General features: G+C 39.9%; 1 protein-coding gene across 1 annotated transcript in view; it reads left to right on the top strand.

Moving 5' to 3' along the window:
* Positions 1 to 1,524: 1,524 nt before the first annotated feature.
* The window catches only part of slc25a29l (solute carrier family 25 member 29-like), a 36,296-nt gene continuing 21,483 nt past the window's right edge, over positions 1,525 to 16,337 (top strand). The window contains exon 1 of the mRNA XM_070879364.1: positions 1,525 to 1,851. Within this exon, the coding sequence (XP_070735465.1) occupies positions 1,818 to 1,851 (34 nt within the window). The 5' untranslated portion in view covers positions 1,525 to 1,817. The remainder of the gene's footprint in view (positions 1,852 to 16,337) is intronic.

Raw genomic sequence — 16,337 nt, 5'->3', positions numbered from 1 at the left:
GTTTTCGTGATGTTGATTGAGGGCTAAATATTGGCCAGCGCACCGAGGATAACTCCCCTGCTCTTCTTCGAAATAGTGCCATGGGATCTTTTACGTACATCTGAGAGAGCAGACTTGGTTTAACATCTCATCCAAAAGATGGCACCTCCGATAGTGTAGCATTCCCTCAGTTCTGCACTGGAGTGTCATCCTAGATTTTTGTGCTCTTCACCCACAACCTTCTGACTCAAGAGGCGAGAGTGCTACCAACTGAGCCACTCTTAAAACACTCTACATGCACCACTCTCATGAGTATTATGTAGAATTATCATTTAGATGGGTACCACACATCTGACCACCACACTTTAGGAAGAATGTGAAGGCCTTCGAGAAGGTGCAGAAAAGATTTATGAGAATGACTCCAGGAATGAGGGTCTTCAGTTATGTTGATAGACTGGGGAAGCTGGGGTTGTTCTCCTTGGAGCAGAAAAGATTGAGAAGAGATTTGACAAAGGTGTTCAAAATCACCTTTATCAAGTCTGAACAGAGTAGGTAGAGAGAAACTGTACCTATTGGCAGAAGGGTCGAGAACCAGAGGATACAGATTTACGGTGATTGGCAAAAGAACCAAAGGCGATGTAAAAAAAACACTTTTTTTACACAGCGAGTGGGTTGGATCTGGAATGCAATGCCTGGAAGGGTGGAGGAGGCAAACTCAATCTTATTTTTCAAAAAGGAGTTGGATACATATCTGAAGGAACAAATTTTGCAGGGCTACGGAGAAAGGTCAGGAGAGTGAGACTAGCTAAGAGTTGGCATAGGCTCAACGGGCCGAATGACGGCCTTCCGTGCTGTAACCATTATATGATTCGATGGGGAGTCTGCGATTTTTAATCCATTTGAAAAGGGATCCTTCAGCCAAAAAGGTTGGAGAACCACTGCCTTATGTTACAAACCTGTGTAACCACTTGTTCTCACGTTATAATTAAGGGAGTTACCGAGTTAAAATTAGAAAATGCTGGAAATGGTCAGCAGGTCAGGCAGCATCTGTGGAGAGAGAAGCAGAGTTAATGTCTCAGATCTGACGAAAGGTCATCCACCTGAAACATTAACTCGGTTTCTCGCTCCACAGATGCTGCCTGACCTGCTGAGTATTTCCAGCATTTTTTGTTTTTATTTCAGATTTCCAGCATCTGCTTTTGTGTCAAGAGTTATCAGCGTTTGGGGGGGGGGAGTTAGTTTTAAGTCGCTAGTTTTCTTTGTTGGTACATGTATACTTGAAGATTGGTTAGTTTGCTGAATGCAGTACTTTCTTTAGAAGAGAAAAGGTTGTGAAACCAGTTTAAATCTATAAGTGGCTGAGTGTCTGCTTGGTCTTGTGCCCAAGTTCAGGATGACTCTACCGCTTGCCTGGGCTGGGAAGCTGCTTGAGGAAGAAGCAGCCAATGAAAATAAGGGGCGGGCTGGCAGCCGGGGGAGTGTTTACTTCTGCCTGCCGCTATTGGGTGGAACTTGCACTAAAAAAGGTTATAAACCACCTTCAGAAGGTTTCGAAATAGAAAAGCTTGATTGCATATGTGCGCGAGGGAGGCGGTATAGCCAGTCAGGAGGGGGAAATAGACGTATTAATCTTTAAAAGCAAAACAGAAACCGTTATTGAGTAGCAAATCTGGTGTGGTTGTTGAATTGATGAATTGGATCCCGAGTGTCCGCAGGTCTGTAAATACTGAGCTGACTGAATAAACTGGAACGCAATCAGCAGCCGATCAGAAAGGCCCGGCCGGTGTGAGCAGCTCGATCAACAAGAGCCATCATTTCATTGAGTGCTAGAGAGAGAAATGGCATTGGATTTCGCTGCAGGATGCCTGGGAGGTGAGGGTTTTTTTTTACAAATTAATATATATATTTTCTGGTTTCATCTGGACAAAGCGCGGCGGCAGCTCTGCGTGCTGCTGCGCTGGGACGGTATAAGCTAGGCTGCCACGTATTTACAAAGCGCTGGGTTGATGCAGTTCGTGTCCGGTGGGGAAACCTCGATCAGCTATCGGCCGGGGGCGGGGGTAACGCCGCGCCGTTGCAGCACTCGGAATATTTGCGAATTCAAGGTCAGGCCAGACTTGAGCGGATTAGAAGCCGGCGCTGGAAGTGCTCCAGCCCCCGCGACTTCCCCCTCTCCCTTCCTGGCTGGCCTGGCAGTGGCGCCGCGTATTAAGCTCCCCCCCTCCACCCTTCCACTCGGAGCCAAAACTGTCTTTGAATCTGCGGCGAAGCCGTCGGATATTTCCAGCTCTTGCCTTGTAACTGGAAAAACGCAGTTGCCTGCACTGATCATCCCTGTCGCTATTAATAGCAGCGATACACGTGAAAATCTGTATCGTTGACTGATACATTCTTGGCAACAAGCTGTTGACAAAGTGTTTGTTGCAATAAGTTAAAAATGTACAAGAATTTTAAAAATTGTTGCTCTTTAACAATCTGTTTCCTCAGATTCTCTATGGACCCATACTTGCCCCTGTAAAGAATATGCTTAGCAAAAGTTTTTTATTTGTTTTGGGGTGGCCCCTTTATTTATAATGTGAATGTTTTTTATAAGCAATGATTAAAGAATAGACAGCATCTGTGAGTCGAACTTACTGCATCATTTTACTTATATTGAAGTAGTACAAATCTTGATATTTGTGTATTGGACTCGCTCTAGTCCATTACTCATCTAAGCTTATTGTCATTGATCAGTAATTTATTGAAATCCGATATCCATATTTGAAATTAAACAAAACGGAAAGACTAAATATGGCATTGACTAAAGAACTAGAATGCAGGCATAAGGTGCATAAATCTGGAGTCATCTTACTGAACTGTGTGTGATGGGGAGAGATGGGAATAATTAAAGAATAACAGGTATCTAGGAGCCATCATATTGTAGTAATCTAATCAAAAACATCAGATGATATCAAAGCTGCAGTTGACTGCACTCTGAACTTGAGTTACTGCTGTCTGATGGCTCTGGGAGAATTTACATTACATAGGACATACAGCACAAACAGGCCATTCGGTCCAACCAGTCCATGCCGATATTTATGCTTCACTTTTCTGGTTTTTCCTCATCTAAATCTATCAGCATAACCTCTATACCCTTCTCCTTCATATGCTTGTCTAGCCTCCCATTAAATGCATCTGTACTATTCGCTTCAACCCCTCCCTGTGGTAGCGAGTTCCACATTCTCACCACTCTGGGTAAAGAATTTTCTTCTGACTTCCCTATTGGATTTGTTTTTATTCATGACGGTTTTGTAAGAGTTTTGTAACTGCCTTATCAACTTGCCCTGCCATCTTCAAGGTGTTGAGCTTCTATTTCTCAAAGCTTAATGGTTTTGGGGAAAGGGCTACAGTGGTGCAAATGAGGATATCTTCTACCATAGGTTTTTAACTAAAAACTTTTACAGTACATTATGCAGAAAGTGCTCTACTCACTGGGGCTGTCTATTCTTCAGTCATTGATTACAAACCTAGAAACACAGTGTGAGGTGTGATACAAAATTTGTAACACAATTAAGCAGGTTTCATTGATAGAAGGGCATTAGTCAGTTTGTGCTATGTAAAACTATCTGAATTCTGAAGTTATATTACAGCATTTTAGTACATGGTCCAATCAGCTGTAATGCATTTTGTCCTTGAAAAGAATACTTCAGTTTTGTCCTTTTTATTAAAAATTTTTTTTTTTAAATCACTATCACACCACATTTGGGGTTTCTGTGACTTGTCTGCTAGTTTTTGCAACATATCAGGATATTCACTGTCCTGTAAATGTCATCATGTGAGTATACTAACTGCCCAAGCTTAGTTAGGGCAATTTCTTACTCTGATTTTCATAATTTAAAGCAATGATCAATAATGGAGTTCAGAGGCCTGATGTAAAATAATATTAAATTGATAAAAATACATTTATATATTTTTATGCTGTGGTATAAATGTTGTCAGTACTCGCCATAGTTTACCTGTAGCTATCAGTCGACAAAAAGGTACATTGGCTGCCAAAGCTAGAGAATTGTAACCTCACCTACTTCTTTGTCCATACCTACAGAATCCAAAACAATCACAGAAAAACAGTGCACAGTAAATAAGAGCCTTTTTCTGTTGCTTCCTCTACTTTTCTCTTTTCTCCTTTTCAATATTTTAGGACTGATAGCATATCTAATAATGTGGGCTCAGATTTTGCCTTTGGCTTCCATTTTTTCTCGTTGGTTATTGACGGGTTGCGATAGAAATGGTAGTAATCATCTTTTCAATTGACAAACCTTGCATATTGGCATGCTGTGAAAGCTATTGAGTTTTCCCAAAATAACATTACTTTTGGGAACTCTCTTGACTGTTGTTAAATACATTTGATGGCTGATTTGGTCAGCCTCTGAAATAAAGTCATGAAATACCATTGATGTTTTTTTTTGTTGTTGAAAATATGAGCACAACATAATGCTTAAACTGTATTACCATTGTTTTCCTTTAATCCTTAAGATAAAGAGCATAAGACACTAAACAGTAAAGATTCCCCAAACAATCACATTTGCATTAATAAACTAGGCCTAAATTAACCAGATTAAAATGGACCTTGCCATCAAAGTAGTAACAATTGAACCAATGACTTGTTGCTTTTGTGATACCACTGTGCTGCACTACCTTCATTCATATTCAGTCAACCTCAGTTTTATTTTTAAGGGTTTGCTACTCTCCAGTGTTACTGAACACCTACCTCTGGGAATTGGTTGATTGAAACTGTGTTCTCCATCATGCCGCCTATTGGTGCACTGCACTTCATTTTTATTTGTGTTTACTAATTTCTTAAAAATGAAAGCATTTTAATGTCAAGAAAACACTTGCAATTGTATAATGTATTATCAATTATCTCAGGACATCCTAAAGTGCTTCACATCCAGTGAATTACTTTTTGAAGTGCAGTCACTATTATGTGGCTAAACATAACAGGTAATTTGCACATAGCAAGGTCCCACAAACAGAAAATTCGATGAATGATTCAATTATTTTTCTTAGTAGTGGGCCAATGGTAGAGTAGATGCACCAAAGGACAAAGTCAGAGAAAATGAATATTTGAGTGTGGGAGAAGTGTCTGGTTCAGCCTAAAAGAAGAACGGTGAAGGAATTGATGGCAAGGGAGTGGCGTTTGTTGCACAGACGAAGTTGATCACTTCAGTCTTTCTGATAAAGAGCTGGAGGGAAGTAGTGACTCATACAAGACTGGATGTCAGGCAGATCATCTGACCAGAAGAAAGCAGCCAACGGAGATGATGGAAGATGTAGAACTTGGTGCCATCAACATACATGTGGAAGCTGATCCCTTCCCTGAGGATGATGTCACTAAATGAGGAATGAGAGACATGGATTGAATGTGGGGGTGGGGGAAGAGGTTCTGGAGGTGACTGTAGAGGGAAGGGAAGTTAAGCCATTGCTGGAGATGCTCTGTCTATGTTTGGATAGTAGGAATGGAGCCATGTGAGGGCTGTCCCATGAAGCTGGATGATGGAAGAGAGATGTTGGAACTGGATGATGTTGTTAACTCTGTTGAATGCTGTGCGGTCAATGAGGATTAAAACGCGATGGTTACAATGACCGAGGATATCGTTCATGACTTTGGTTAGGGCCGTTTCAGTGCTGTGTCAGAACTGGAGGGATTCAAACTAGAAGTTACAGGACTACTTCCTATTTGAAAAACTACTTAACACCCACAGGTGAACTGTTAAGATGAATCTACAGCATTTTCTTAATTAGTAAAGGTAATGAGGCCAATCTGTCTGTCTCCATACTTTTCAGTCTCACTGAACACTTAAACGTTTCTTGGCACTATAAGGATTCGAGATTCTAACATTTCTAAATTTTCATTATTACCAAGTGCAAAGCTGTGTTTGCATAATATCAATGAATTAACTAAACAGTTAAATTTATTGGATGTAAATACAGCACCTAGCTTGCAATTTTCCCCTCAAATTATTTGTGAATTTATTACTAGCAAGCTTCATCACTGGACCTTATTATTGCTGTACGATCACATGCCATCACCTCAGCGATTTTTGCTGGAGTAGTCTATTTTTTTTGTAAAGTTGTTTTTCTTTTGTGATACACACAGTAATACAGTATACCTTTACTGTAGTCGAAGAGAGCTTAACTTTTAACTTACACCCGTGGAGCATTGCTTCATCTATCTCAGCAGCTCTGTAGGCGAGGAACCTTTTTAAAGATATGTATAGTGGGAAACGGCTACACAAAGAGGACTATGTAGATGAGAAATCAGACTGAATGTTACTGGCTTTACTGATTAAGAAAACACCCGGATTCACGTTACAGTTAACTTTCAAGTAGGCACTTATTGTAGTCAGCAATCACAGCTCAATTCGGAAATTCTGCTTTTGGAGTACCACAGGATCACTTTCAAATCATAGAAACATAGAAAATAGGTGCAGGAGTAGGCCATTCAGCCCTTCTAGCCTGCACCGCCATTCATTGAGTTCATGGCTGAACATGCAACTTCAGTACCCTTCCTGTTTTCTCGCCATACCCCTTGATCCCCCGAGTAGTAAGGACTTCATCTAACTCCCTTTTGAATATATTTCGTGAATTGGCCTCAACTACATTCTGTGGTAGAGAATTCCACAGGTTCACCACTCTCTGGGTGAAGAAGTTTCTCCTCATCTCGGTCCTAAATGGCTTACCCCTTATCCTTAGACTGTGACCCCTGGTTCTGGACTTCCCCAACATTGGGAACATTCTTCCTGCATCTAACCTGTCTAAACCCGTCAGAATTTTAAACGTTTCTATGAGGTCCCCTCTCATTCTTCTGAACTCCAGTGAATACAAGCCTAGTTGATCCAGTCTTTCTTGATAGGTCAGTTCCACCATCCCAGGAATCAGTCTGGTGAATCTTCGCTGCACTCCCTCAATAGCAAGAATGTCCTTCCTCAAGTTAGGAGACCAAAACTGTACACAATACTCCAGGTGTGGCCTCACCAAAGCCCTGTACAACTGTAGCAACACCTCCCTGCCCCTGTACTCAAATCCCCTCGCTATGAAGGCCAACATGCCATTTGCTTTCTTAACCGCCTGCTGTACCTGCATGCCAACCTTCAATGACTGATGTACCATGACACCCAGGTCTTGTTGCACCTCCCTTTTTCCTAATCTGTCACCATTCAGATAATAGTCTGTCTCTCTGTTTTTACCACCAAAGTGGATAACCTCACATTTATCCACATTATACTTCATCTGCCATGCATTTGCCCACTCACCTAACTTATCCAAGTCACTCTGCAGCCTCATAGCATCCTCCTCGCAGCTCACACTGCCACCCAACTTAGTGTCATCCGCAAATTTGGAGATACTACATTTAATCCCCTCGTCTAAATCATTAATGTACAATGTAAACAGCTGGGGCCCCAGCACAGAACCTTGCGGTGCCCCACTAGTCACTGCCTGCCATTCTGAAAAATACCCATTTACTCCTATTCTTTGCTTCCTGTCTGACAACCAGTTCTCAATCCACGTCAGCACACTACCCCCAATCCCATGTGCTTTAACTTTGCACGTTAATCTCTTGTGTGGGACCTTGTCGAAAGCCTTCTGAAAGTCCAAATATACCACATCAACTTGTTCTCCCTTGTCCACTTTACTGGAAACATCCTCCAAAAAATTCCAGAAGGTTTGTCAAGCATGATTTCCCTTTCACAAATCCATGCTGACTTGGACCTATCATGTCACCATTTTCCAAATGCACTGCTATGACATCCTTAATAATTGATTCCATCATTTTACCCACTACTGAGGTCAGGCTGACCGGTCTATAATTCCCTGTTTTCTCTCTCCCTCCTTTTTTAAAAAGTGGGGTTACATTGGATACCCTCCACTCGATAGGAACTGATCCAGAGTCAATGGAATGTTGGAAAATGACTGTCAATGCATCCGCTATTTCCAAGGCCACCTCCTTCAGTACTCTGGGATGCAGTCCATCAGGCCCTGGGGATTTATCGGCCTTCAATCCCATCAATTTCCCGACTAATAAAGATTTCCCTCAGTTCCTCCTCCTTACTCGACCCTCTGACCCCTTTTATATCCGGAAGGTTGTTGGTGTCCTCCTTAGTGAATACCGAACCAAAGTACTTGTTCAATTGGTCTGCCATTTCTTTGTTCCCCGTTATGACTTCCCCTGATTCTGACTGCAGGGGACCTACGTTTGTCTTTACTAACCTTTTTCTCTTTGCATATCTATAGAAACTTTTGCAATCCGCCTTAATGTTCCTTGCAAGCTTCTTCTCGTACTCCATTTTCCCTGCCCTAATCAAACCCTTAGTCCTCCTCTGCTGAGTTCTAAATTTCTCCCAGTCCCCGGGTTCGCTGCTATTTCTGGCCAATTTGTATGCCACTTCCTTGGCTTTAATACTATCCCTGATTTCCCTTGATAGCCACGGTTGAGCCACCTTCCCTTTTTTATTTTTCGCCAGACAGGAACGTACAATTGTTGTAGTTCATCCATGCGTTCTCTAAATGTCTGCCATTGCCCATCCACAATCAACCCCTTAAGTATCATTCGCCAATCTATCCTAGCCAATTCACGCCTCATACCTTCAAAGTTACCCTTTTTTAAGTTCTGGACCATGGTCTCTTAATTAACTGTTTCATTCTCCATCCTAATGCAGAATTCCACCATATTATGGTCACTCTTCCCCAAGGGGCCTCGCACAATGAGATTGCTAATTAATCCTCTCTCATTACACAACACCCAGTCTAAGATGGCCTCCCCCCTAGTTGGTTCCTCGACATATTGGTCTAGAAAACCATCCCTTATGCACTCCAGGAAATCCTCCTCCACCGTATTGCTTCCAGTTTGGCTCGCCCAATCTATGTGCATATTAAAGTCACCCATTATAACTGCTGCACCTTTATTGCATGCACCCCTAATTTCCTATTTGATACCCTCCCCAACATCACTACTACTGTTTGGAGGTCTGTACACAACTCCCACTAATCCTGCAACTCTGTTTAGTTGTAAGAAAAGCAGATGATGGACAGGATGACAGCATCATCCTTAAGTGTCAACTCATCATTTGAGATCATTTCCATGTAGCAGACACCAGAGGCATCTACCCAAAGTAGCTGGGAGAATTATGCAAAACCTATAACATAATACTAAACTTACTTTACTGAAATCTTAGCATAGAAATTTCAGTCATAGTGCTGTGCATTCCTAATACTAAGTAACTGAATGAATATAGGTCGAAACAAATGGTGCTTTCAGCATATTCAGAATAACTCTCCATTATAATAATCATCTCTCCAGCTCAACATTGGCACGCTAAAGCCATCCTGTTCGACTTATGCAAATAAGCTCCACACCTTATTCCTGGCTCCATCCTTTTCCCTGGCAGCACTGTTTCAACTTAATAATTAAGATAATTTTCACATACCTTGTGCTTTTATTTATCACCATTACCCAAGAGATCCTTTCTCTAAATGATCACATTAAAAGAAAATAGAAAAAAGACTTTAAAAAATCCTTCTAATATCATTAAAATACCACCAACAATAAAATAGCCGCAATCAACACATTCAGGCTGCTGTCCTTAAAAAAAAAAAAAAACATTATTTTAGAAGGAATTTTTTAAGTCTTTTTTTCTATTTTTTTTTTATGTGATCATTTAGAGAAAGGATCTGTCGGGAAATAGTGATAAATCTGAATTTACCAATCAAATACTGGCGGTAACCCATTTAAAATATATTAACCAATTGGAAATAAATGGGTTACCGCATGATTAAAATAACATTGATTGGTAAATTCAGATTAGTAAATAACTGAAACTGAATGAATTTTGCCCAAGTTCAGCCATTATCACTTGCTGGAATTTTTCTTGCTTATTATTAACAATTTCTCCTAGAACTTTCTCTTCTGTTTTTTTTGTTCTTCTGCTTTGTAGATTGCACCATATTTTGATAGTCACTTAGTTGTCATGTGCCTTGGCTGTTGTCTGCAAGATCACAAGATAGTTAAGGTTGAGGAAAGCCATTTGGTCCATCTTAGTTCATCCATCCAGATATATCTGAAAGTCCTTCCATTTCAATATTCAATTTCTTAAAGTCCAGGGTTTTCGTTGTCTCTACTCTTGAAGTCTATTCCATGTGTTGATCATACTCTGTGTAAAGGAGAACTTTTTGATATCATTCCTAAATTTACTTTTTACTAGTTTGAATCTACATCTTACTTTCACTTTAACTTAAAATAATAATCTGCATTTACCTTTTCCATTCCCTTAACTATCTCTATAAATCACCTCTCCATTTCAGCGTGAACTGCCCAAGTTTCTACAGTATTTCCTGAGAACTCATTTTGAAACAAAGGATCAGCATGTGGCTCTTTTCTGCACTGCATTTAATACTTGTGTCTTAGTGATCCTCGTCACGAGGGATTGCCGATACTATACTATACTAAGTGATCAGAACTTGACAAAGTATTCATGGTATAATCTGACCAGTTCCATCACAACATCCTGTTTTGACAATGTAGATTAACATTTTGCTGATGTTGTCGATTGCTACTCTGTATTGGTTGGACATTTTGAGCATCAGATCTACTAAAACTGGTAGCTTTCTTTTGGCTTCATCCTTCACTATTATTGTTTACCTTTCTCAACTTATTTAAAAAAAAAAAAAAATTATTTTCAGATCGCCAAACAGATTGCCTGATTGTTAGAAGAAATGTATATACTAACTCCTAGAATTAATCTCACATTTACTGTTAAGTATATAGACTCTCGCTAGGTTAAATGACAACTGGTGCTCACTCCCTCCTGTATCCAAAAAAAATCATTTCATTCCTTGTTTATGGATTTATTTGTTAGTTAACCAAATTAAATCCCAATTTCATGTCATTTGGAATCGGCTAACCTTGAAATAAGATGATCAAATTTTTTTAACTTCAAAATAGGCCTTTAGCCTTAAGAACTGAATATTAATATTGCAGTGATTTGTGACGTTCTGCTTGATACATTTTATCCATTTACAGTGCACCTAGTGATAATTGCCATCCCATTTATTCCCCTTGTGGAGTGGGCTTGAGGGGCCATGTGGCCTACTCCTGCTCATATTTGTTATGTTCTTCTGTTTAGTGGCAAATACCTTGTGTCACCCATGTCTCCAGTTTGAAGTTTGATCTTAGGATCACAGATAATATATTTTTGTACATATTGATGTAGGGCAGTTCTATTTATTTTAAATTTACTTGACTGCCCCAGTTAAATATTGTTACTGGTAAAGGGCTTTGTATTCCTATACTTAGTACCTTGCTTGCGAGATGAATTATACTTGCATTGGACTATAGAAGAGTTCGAGCATATCCGAACTTTCAAGAATGCCTACACAAAACATTTTTTTTTTCCAAAACAATACCATTTAGTTAGATATCCAGTATAATCCATCACTGCCATATTAGTAAAAGTTTTGGGAACTCAACAATTGGTCACTGTGCTCGCTTTATTGAAGGTGTATCTTTTGTTACATTTGTCATTGGGCAAGTTGTGATATAAATGTGTTTGCTTCTTGTCAGTCAGTGGCTCAGTTGGTAGCATCTTTGCCCCTGAGTAAGAAGTTTGTGGGTTCAAGTCCCATTCCAGGACTTGAGCCCCAAAATCTCGGCTGACACTCCAGTGCAGTACCAAGGGAGTGCTGCACTGTCGGAGGTGCCGTCTTTTGGGTGAGACGTTAAACCGAGGCCACGTCTGCCCTCTCAGGTGGATGTAAAAGATCCCATGGCACTATTTGGAAGAGCAGGGGATTATGCCTGGTGTCCTATCTAATATTTATCCCTCAATCATCATCATCACTAAAGCAGATTAGCTGGTCATTATCATATTGGTGTGGGAGCTTGCTGAGCACAAATTGGTTGTCACATTTCCTACATTACAACAGTGACTACACTTCAAAAAGTACTTCGTTGACTAAAGTGCCTTGGGACATCCGGTGGTCGTGAAAGGTGCAATATAAATGCAAGTCTTTTTTCTTTGTCTTTTTTTTTCCTTTTTCTTTATACTTTTTTTCTTTTTCTCTTTCACCGTACGATAAAATGTTGATAGTTAAATTAAGAGTATTCAGATATCTGTCTCAATTTTGAAAGGTAATTTCAAGATTTGCTTTTAAGTTTACAGAGCATGATGGGTGAAACATTTTGTATAATCATTTTACTTCTAACCTTGCATTCAATGATTCACCATTTATACAATTTATGTGGAAAATCAAACTGCAATCTTTCCTTAAGCATATACCAGGGGTGTTAGCTGCATATTAAAAAATAAATCTTTTAGGAACTGAAGTTTTTTTTTGCCTTGATATTCTTGCAGAATGCAAGTATTGAACATTGTAAACCCACCTTATCAATTGGTATATTAAGTAATGTTTGTAAATCGTTCTGCTTACAGCATGGTGCCTCTCTCCAGTATTGTTACATAATAAAAGTTAATTCCGTGTGGGCATACATGGTTTAAAAAACAAATGAACCCAGCTCATTGGCTGCCTCCGTGTTATAAAATTCTATAATTTTATGCTAATATAATTGTATGAAACGCCATCAATTATCATACATGTTGACCTTGCCATTATTCGACGTGTTTCCAGTGATATTTTGTGTAAGTACAGCAAAACCGTTGAAAGCCAGTTGAAATAAATAGAGCTAGATTTTTTTTTACAAGATGCATGTCATCATGTCAGTTATGTTCTATCCTCCTGTCCCACCACAAGCGTTTTCTATTACAAGATATTTACTGTTCATAGCTCCCTTGTATGATTTGAATGGAGAATGTGAAATTGGGGCTGCCTTTTATTATTCTGGTGCATTGAGGACTGCTTGCAGTAACTGACATTTACATCTGTCTGTGTTGCAATAGAGATTTTCTATTGGTGTTACATTGTTATTGCAAAGAAATGTAGCAGAATAAATATTGATAGAAATTTTCTCCTGTAAAATAAGCATTGCTAATTTTCTTTAGAGCTCCTATTTGCCAAACCCCTCTCCTTAGAATTGTAAACAGTAATTTAGACAGAAGAATAAGGAAAATTGTAAGATTCAGGCCAGCAAAGTCAATTTAGTTATGTACCTGTTGGATCTGATTGTTGGCATAATCACACTTTTTATATTTGTATAATCTTTTTTAATCATTAAATAGTTTGCCCAACCCTATCTAATGTTCTGATTAACATTGTTATGAAAATATGTAACCGTAGTTATTTCTGTATTCAGTTGTGTTTGCTATAACAAAACATTCAAGTACAATTGATAAACAGGTGCACATGATTTTGTAATTAAATTGATCAAATACTTGATAGTCTTTGGCAGGTTCAGTATCTGGGTGGTGTAGTTCTGTGATGTTAGTTTTGCTTCTCCAGACAGTTCAAATTTATACCAGAGACACACGACAAAGGAAGCCTGTGATGCTTGTGACGGTTCTCAAGTTTAAATGAAACTTTCCAGTTGGCTGTATTTTTCTTTCAGCTTTACGAGAGAACTCCTGAGAATGTTTCTGCTTTATCCCCCTCACCCCCATCCATATGCTTGTATGGAATTATAATTGTTCTGTTTCTTCTCCTTTGTCACTCCCCAACCCTGACCACCCATATGCTTGTGGTGGTTATGAATTTTAGATCCATCAGATACATACATCAGCACAATGCAGGTTGGTACCTACAATGTAGGTTATGGGAACATAACTAACCTGATAACATGCATCTTGTAAAATAATACAATAATTCATTATGAGAAGCACCAAGATATTTTAAATGGATATGGAGTTATATAGAAAATTAATTTATTTCTGATGTGTCCGGGTATATTGACTAGAAATGTGGTATAATATACACTTCCACTGGTTGTGCTCTCATATTACAGGGTACGAGACTGCCGTTAATACTGTTATTAGCTCTACAGAGGTCAAGCCATTTATGTTCGAGTACCACCACTGGCTTCTGCAGCCCATGTCACTCTGTTAATGGTAAAAGTACCATAAGTTTAAAATATACAGCTAGTATGCTATCATGGATTTTTTCATGTAACATGAACCTATCCATGTTAGTATATATTGGTGCATTTTTTTTGTTGAATAGTCGTGACAAAATTCCAGCTTTTTTTAATGATGATTTCCTAAAATTTTAATAATCCCAGCAACAATAAGAAACAAACATATGTTTGCATTGCACAAGATAGTGAGGCACACAAAATAATTGTGATGTTTGTAGGCTTTGCTTCTCTCCATTTTTGTGAAATCTGGCTTATACTTTCCTGAGTATCAATCAGAACAGGGGTGACTTTACCAGTGTAGAAAAAAGCAGATTATGTACACAGATGGACCTGAACATAGAAATCAGAAGAAGGTTACTGCTTTAGACATTTGGATACTTCTTCGTGGCCCAAGCTTTCACATTTGAGCTCCACAGCAACATTTGTAAAACGCACGTGGCACACCATGAGCATTGGACTCCATAAGAGAGAGACTTCAACTCACCACCTCTTGAAAAATGCTACTGCAGAAATTGGCACTTCCCATTCTGAGTGTAGCATATATGACTGCTGCAGTCACCCAATCAGGGAGCTGCACTGCTGTAAATCCTATTGAAAGGTTAAAGAGCTGCACAGCTAGTGAGCTATGTTGCCAATCACTGATTTATCAGTTGGCAAGAATGTTGGCTATGGTTGTATCTGGTGTTAGCATATGAAAAAAATCATACAGCTACTCCAGAAACTGTTTTGAAAGCCAGGTTTATCACGTGTTATTCAGTACAATGGGTAGTATACCTAACATTATCAAGAGCTAGGTAATAAGATAACGTAAAACCAGTGGAAGTACTGAAACCAAGAGGAACATCTTCTAGTACTGTTGTGCGGTCTTCATCACAAATTACATGATGTATTTAAAATGTTTATTATCTGTGGTGATAGTGTCAGAGCTATTCTTGCACCACCTCAAATTCTTTCTTCGTTTTTGTTTCTTTATGTAGTCCGTGACTGTTCTACAAGTATTTAATGGAGAATTTATATGGTAAAATTTGAAATGTCCATCTATTTGGACATGTGGCTCTGTTAATTTATGTTTGACTATTTAATCTGAGGACCATATGCTTCTTTGCCTACTGTCACTATCTAGTAACAGAACCTTAGTGGGCTAGAACCTCCACTTTTTTTTGCATGCTTAACGCCCATTTTAGTGCTGAAATGATGTATATCGCCCATTTTGGCACAAAATGGAAACTGACGGGCATTTTTAGGAAACTTATTGCCGAGCGTTACTTTTGCCATGTGCTTAACAGCGGGGAAAAATATTACCGCCCGCCCACTTTTTTGGGAGCGGAATCAGCAGAATGGGCTATATCAACGCCCATAATATTGCCCAGCGTTACTTTCCGCACGGAATCAATGCCGAGATTCAATATGAATGCCTGCCCACTGTTTTTTGTCGTAAAGAGCATGTTTACCCAAACTAGCGGCCATGGAGATCGCCCATCGTCAATTTCACCACCTGGCACACACATCGTCCACAATATCGCTCGCACAAAAAACCGTCCACTAAAAGTGGAACTAACTGGAACGAACGCCAGTGGTGTGGCTGGCATTTGTTAAATCCCACTCTTACGTGAGGTGCTGATATCTGAAAAATTTGCCTGAAAGAGCGCTGATGTGAGTGACAACGCTGACACACTGTTGTGTGTGTGTGCAGCTCAGACATCAGTGGTGCCCATCATCTTGGTGCCAGTTAAAGTTTATGTTAAGTTTTATTTAACCCTTTCATGGTCAGGAATCACCAGTGTGTAATGGTCCAGCTATCTGAGACCATGTGCAACAAGGTTATGTTCAATAAAAAAAATTTTATTCCAACATTGGTCTGAAATCATAAGTATCACAGCCAATAATACCCAACCCACACCCCACTTTTTCCACCATTGACATAAATCACATGCTCAACATGTCCAGCAAATCACATGTTCAACATGTCCAGCAAAGGCAAAGCAATAACGTGGTCCCCAGCCCCCATACATTACAACAAATTGCATACACCCAGATGGAGATATAACATCGCCATCACCTGCGCACATGCACCTCACTTTCCTTCCCCGCTCCCCTTCTTTTCCCCACCTCTACCCCTTCCCCTCCTCGCTCCACGACGCCTGGCCGAGGAGCTCCCCAGGTGGTGCCTCATTAGGAGGGATGAAGGCAAATGCGGTCATTGTACGGGAGCAGGGGGTGCCGAGGGGGCAACATTCTCTGATGCAGAAGCAGGATCTTGGTCCTTGTTCTAATCTGTCGTTCGCAGTGGTGGTGTGGAACC

Source organism: Pristiophorus japonicus, chromosome 4, assembly GCF_044704955.1.
Source record: "Pristiophorus japonicus isolate sPriJap1 chromosome 4, sPriJap1.hap1, whole genome shotgun sequence".
Lineage (NCBI taxonomy): Eukaryota > Metazoa > Chordata > Chondrichthyes > Pristiophoridae > Pristiophorus > Pristiophorus japonicus.
The sequence above is the reverse complement of the archived record's forward strand: the minus strand, read 5'-3'. Positions and strand labels throughout refer to the sequence as shown.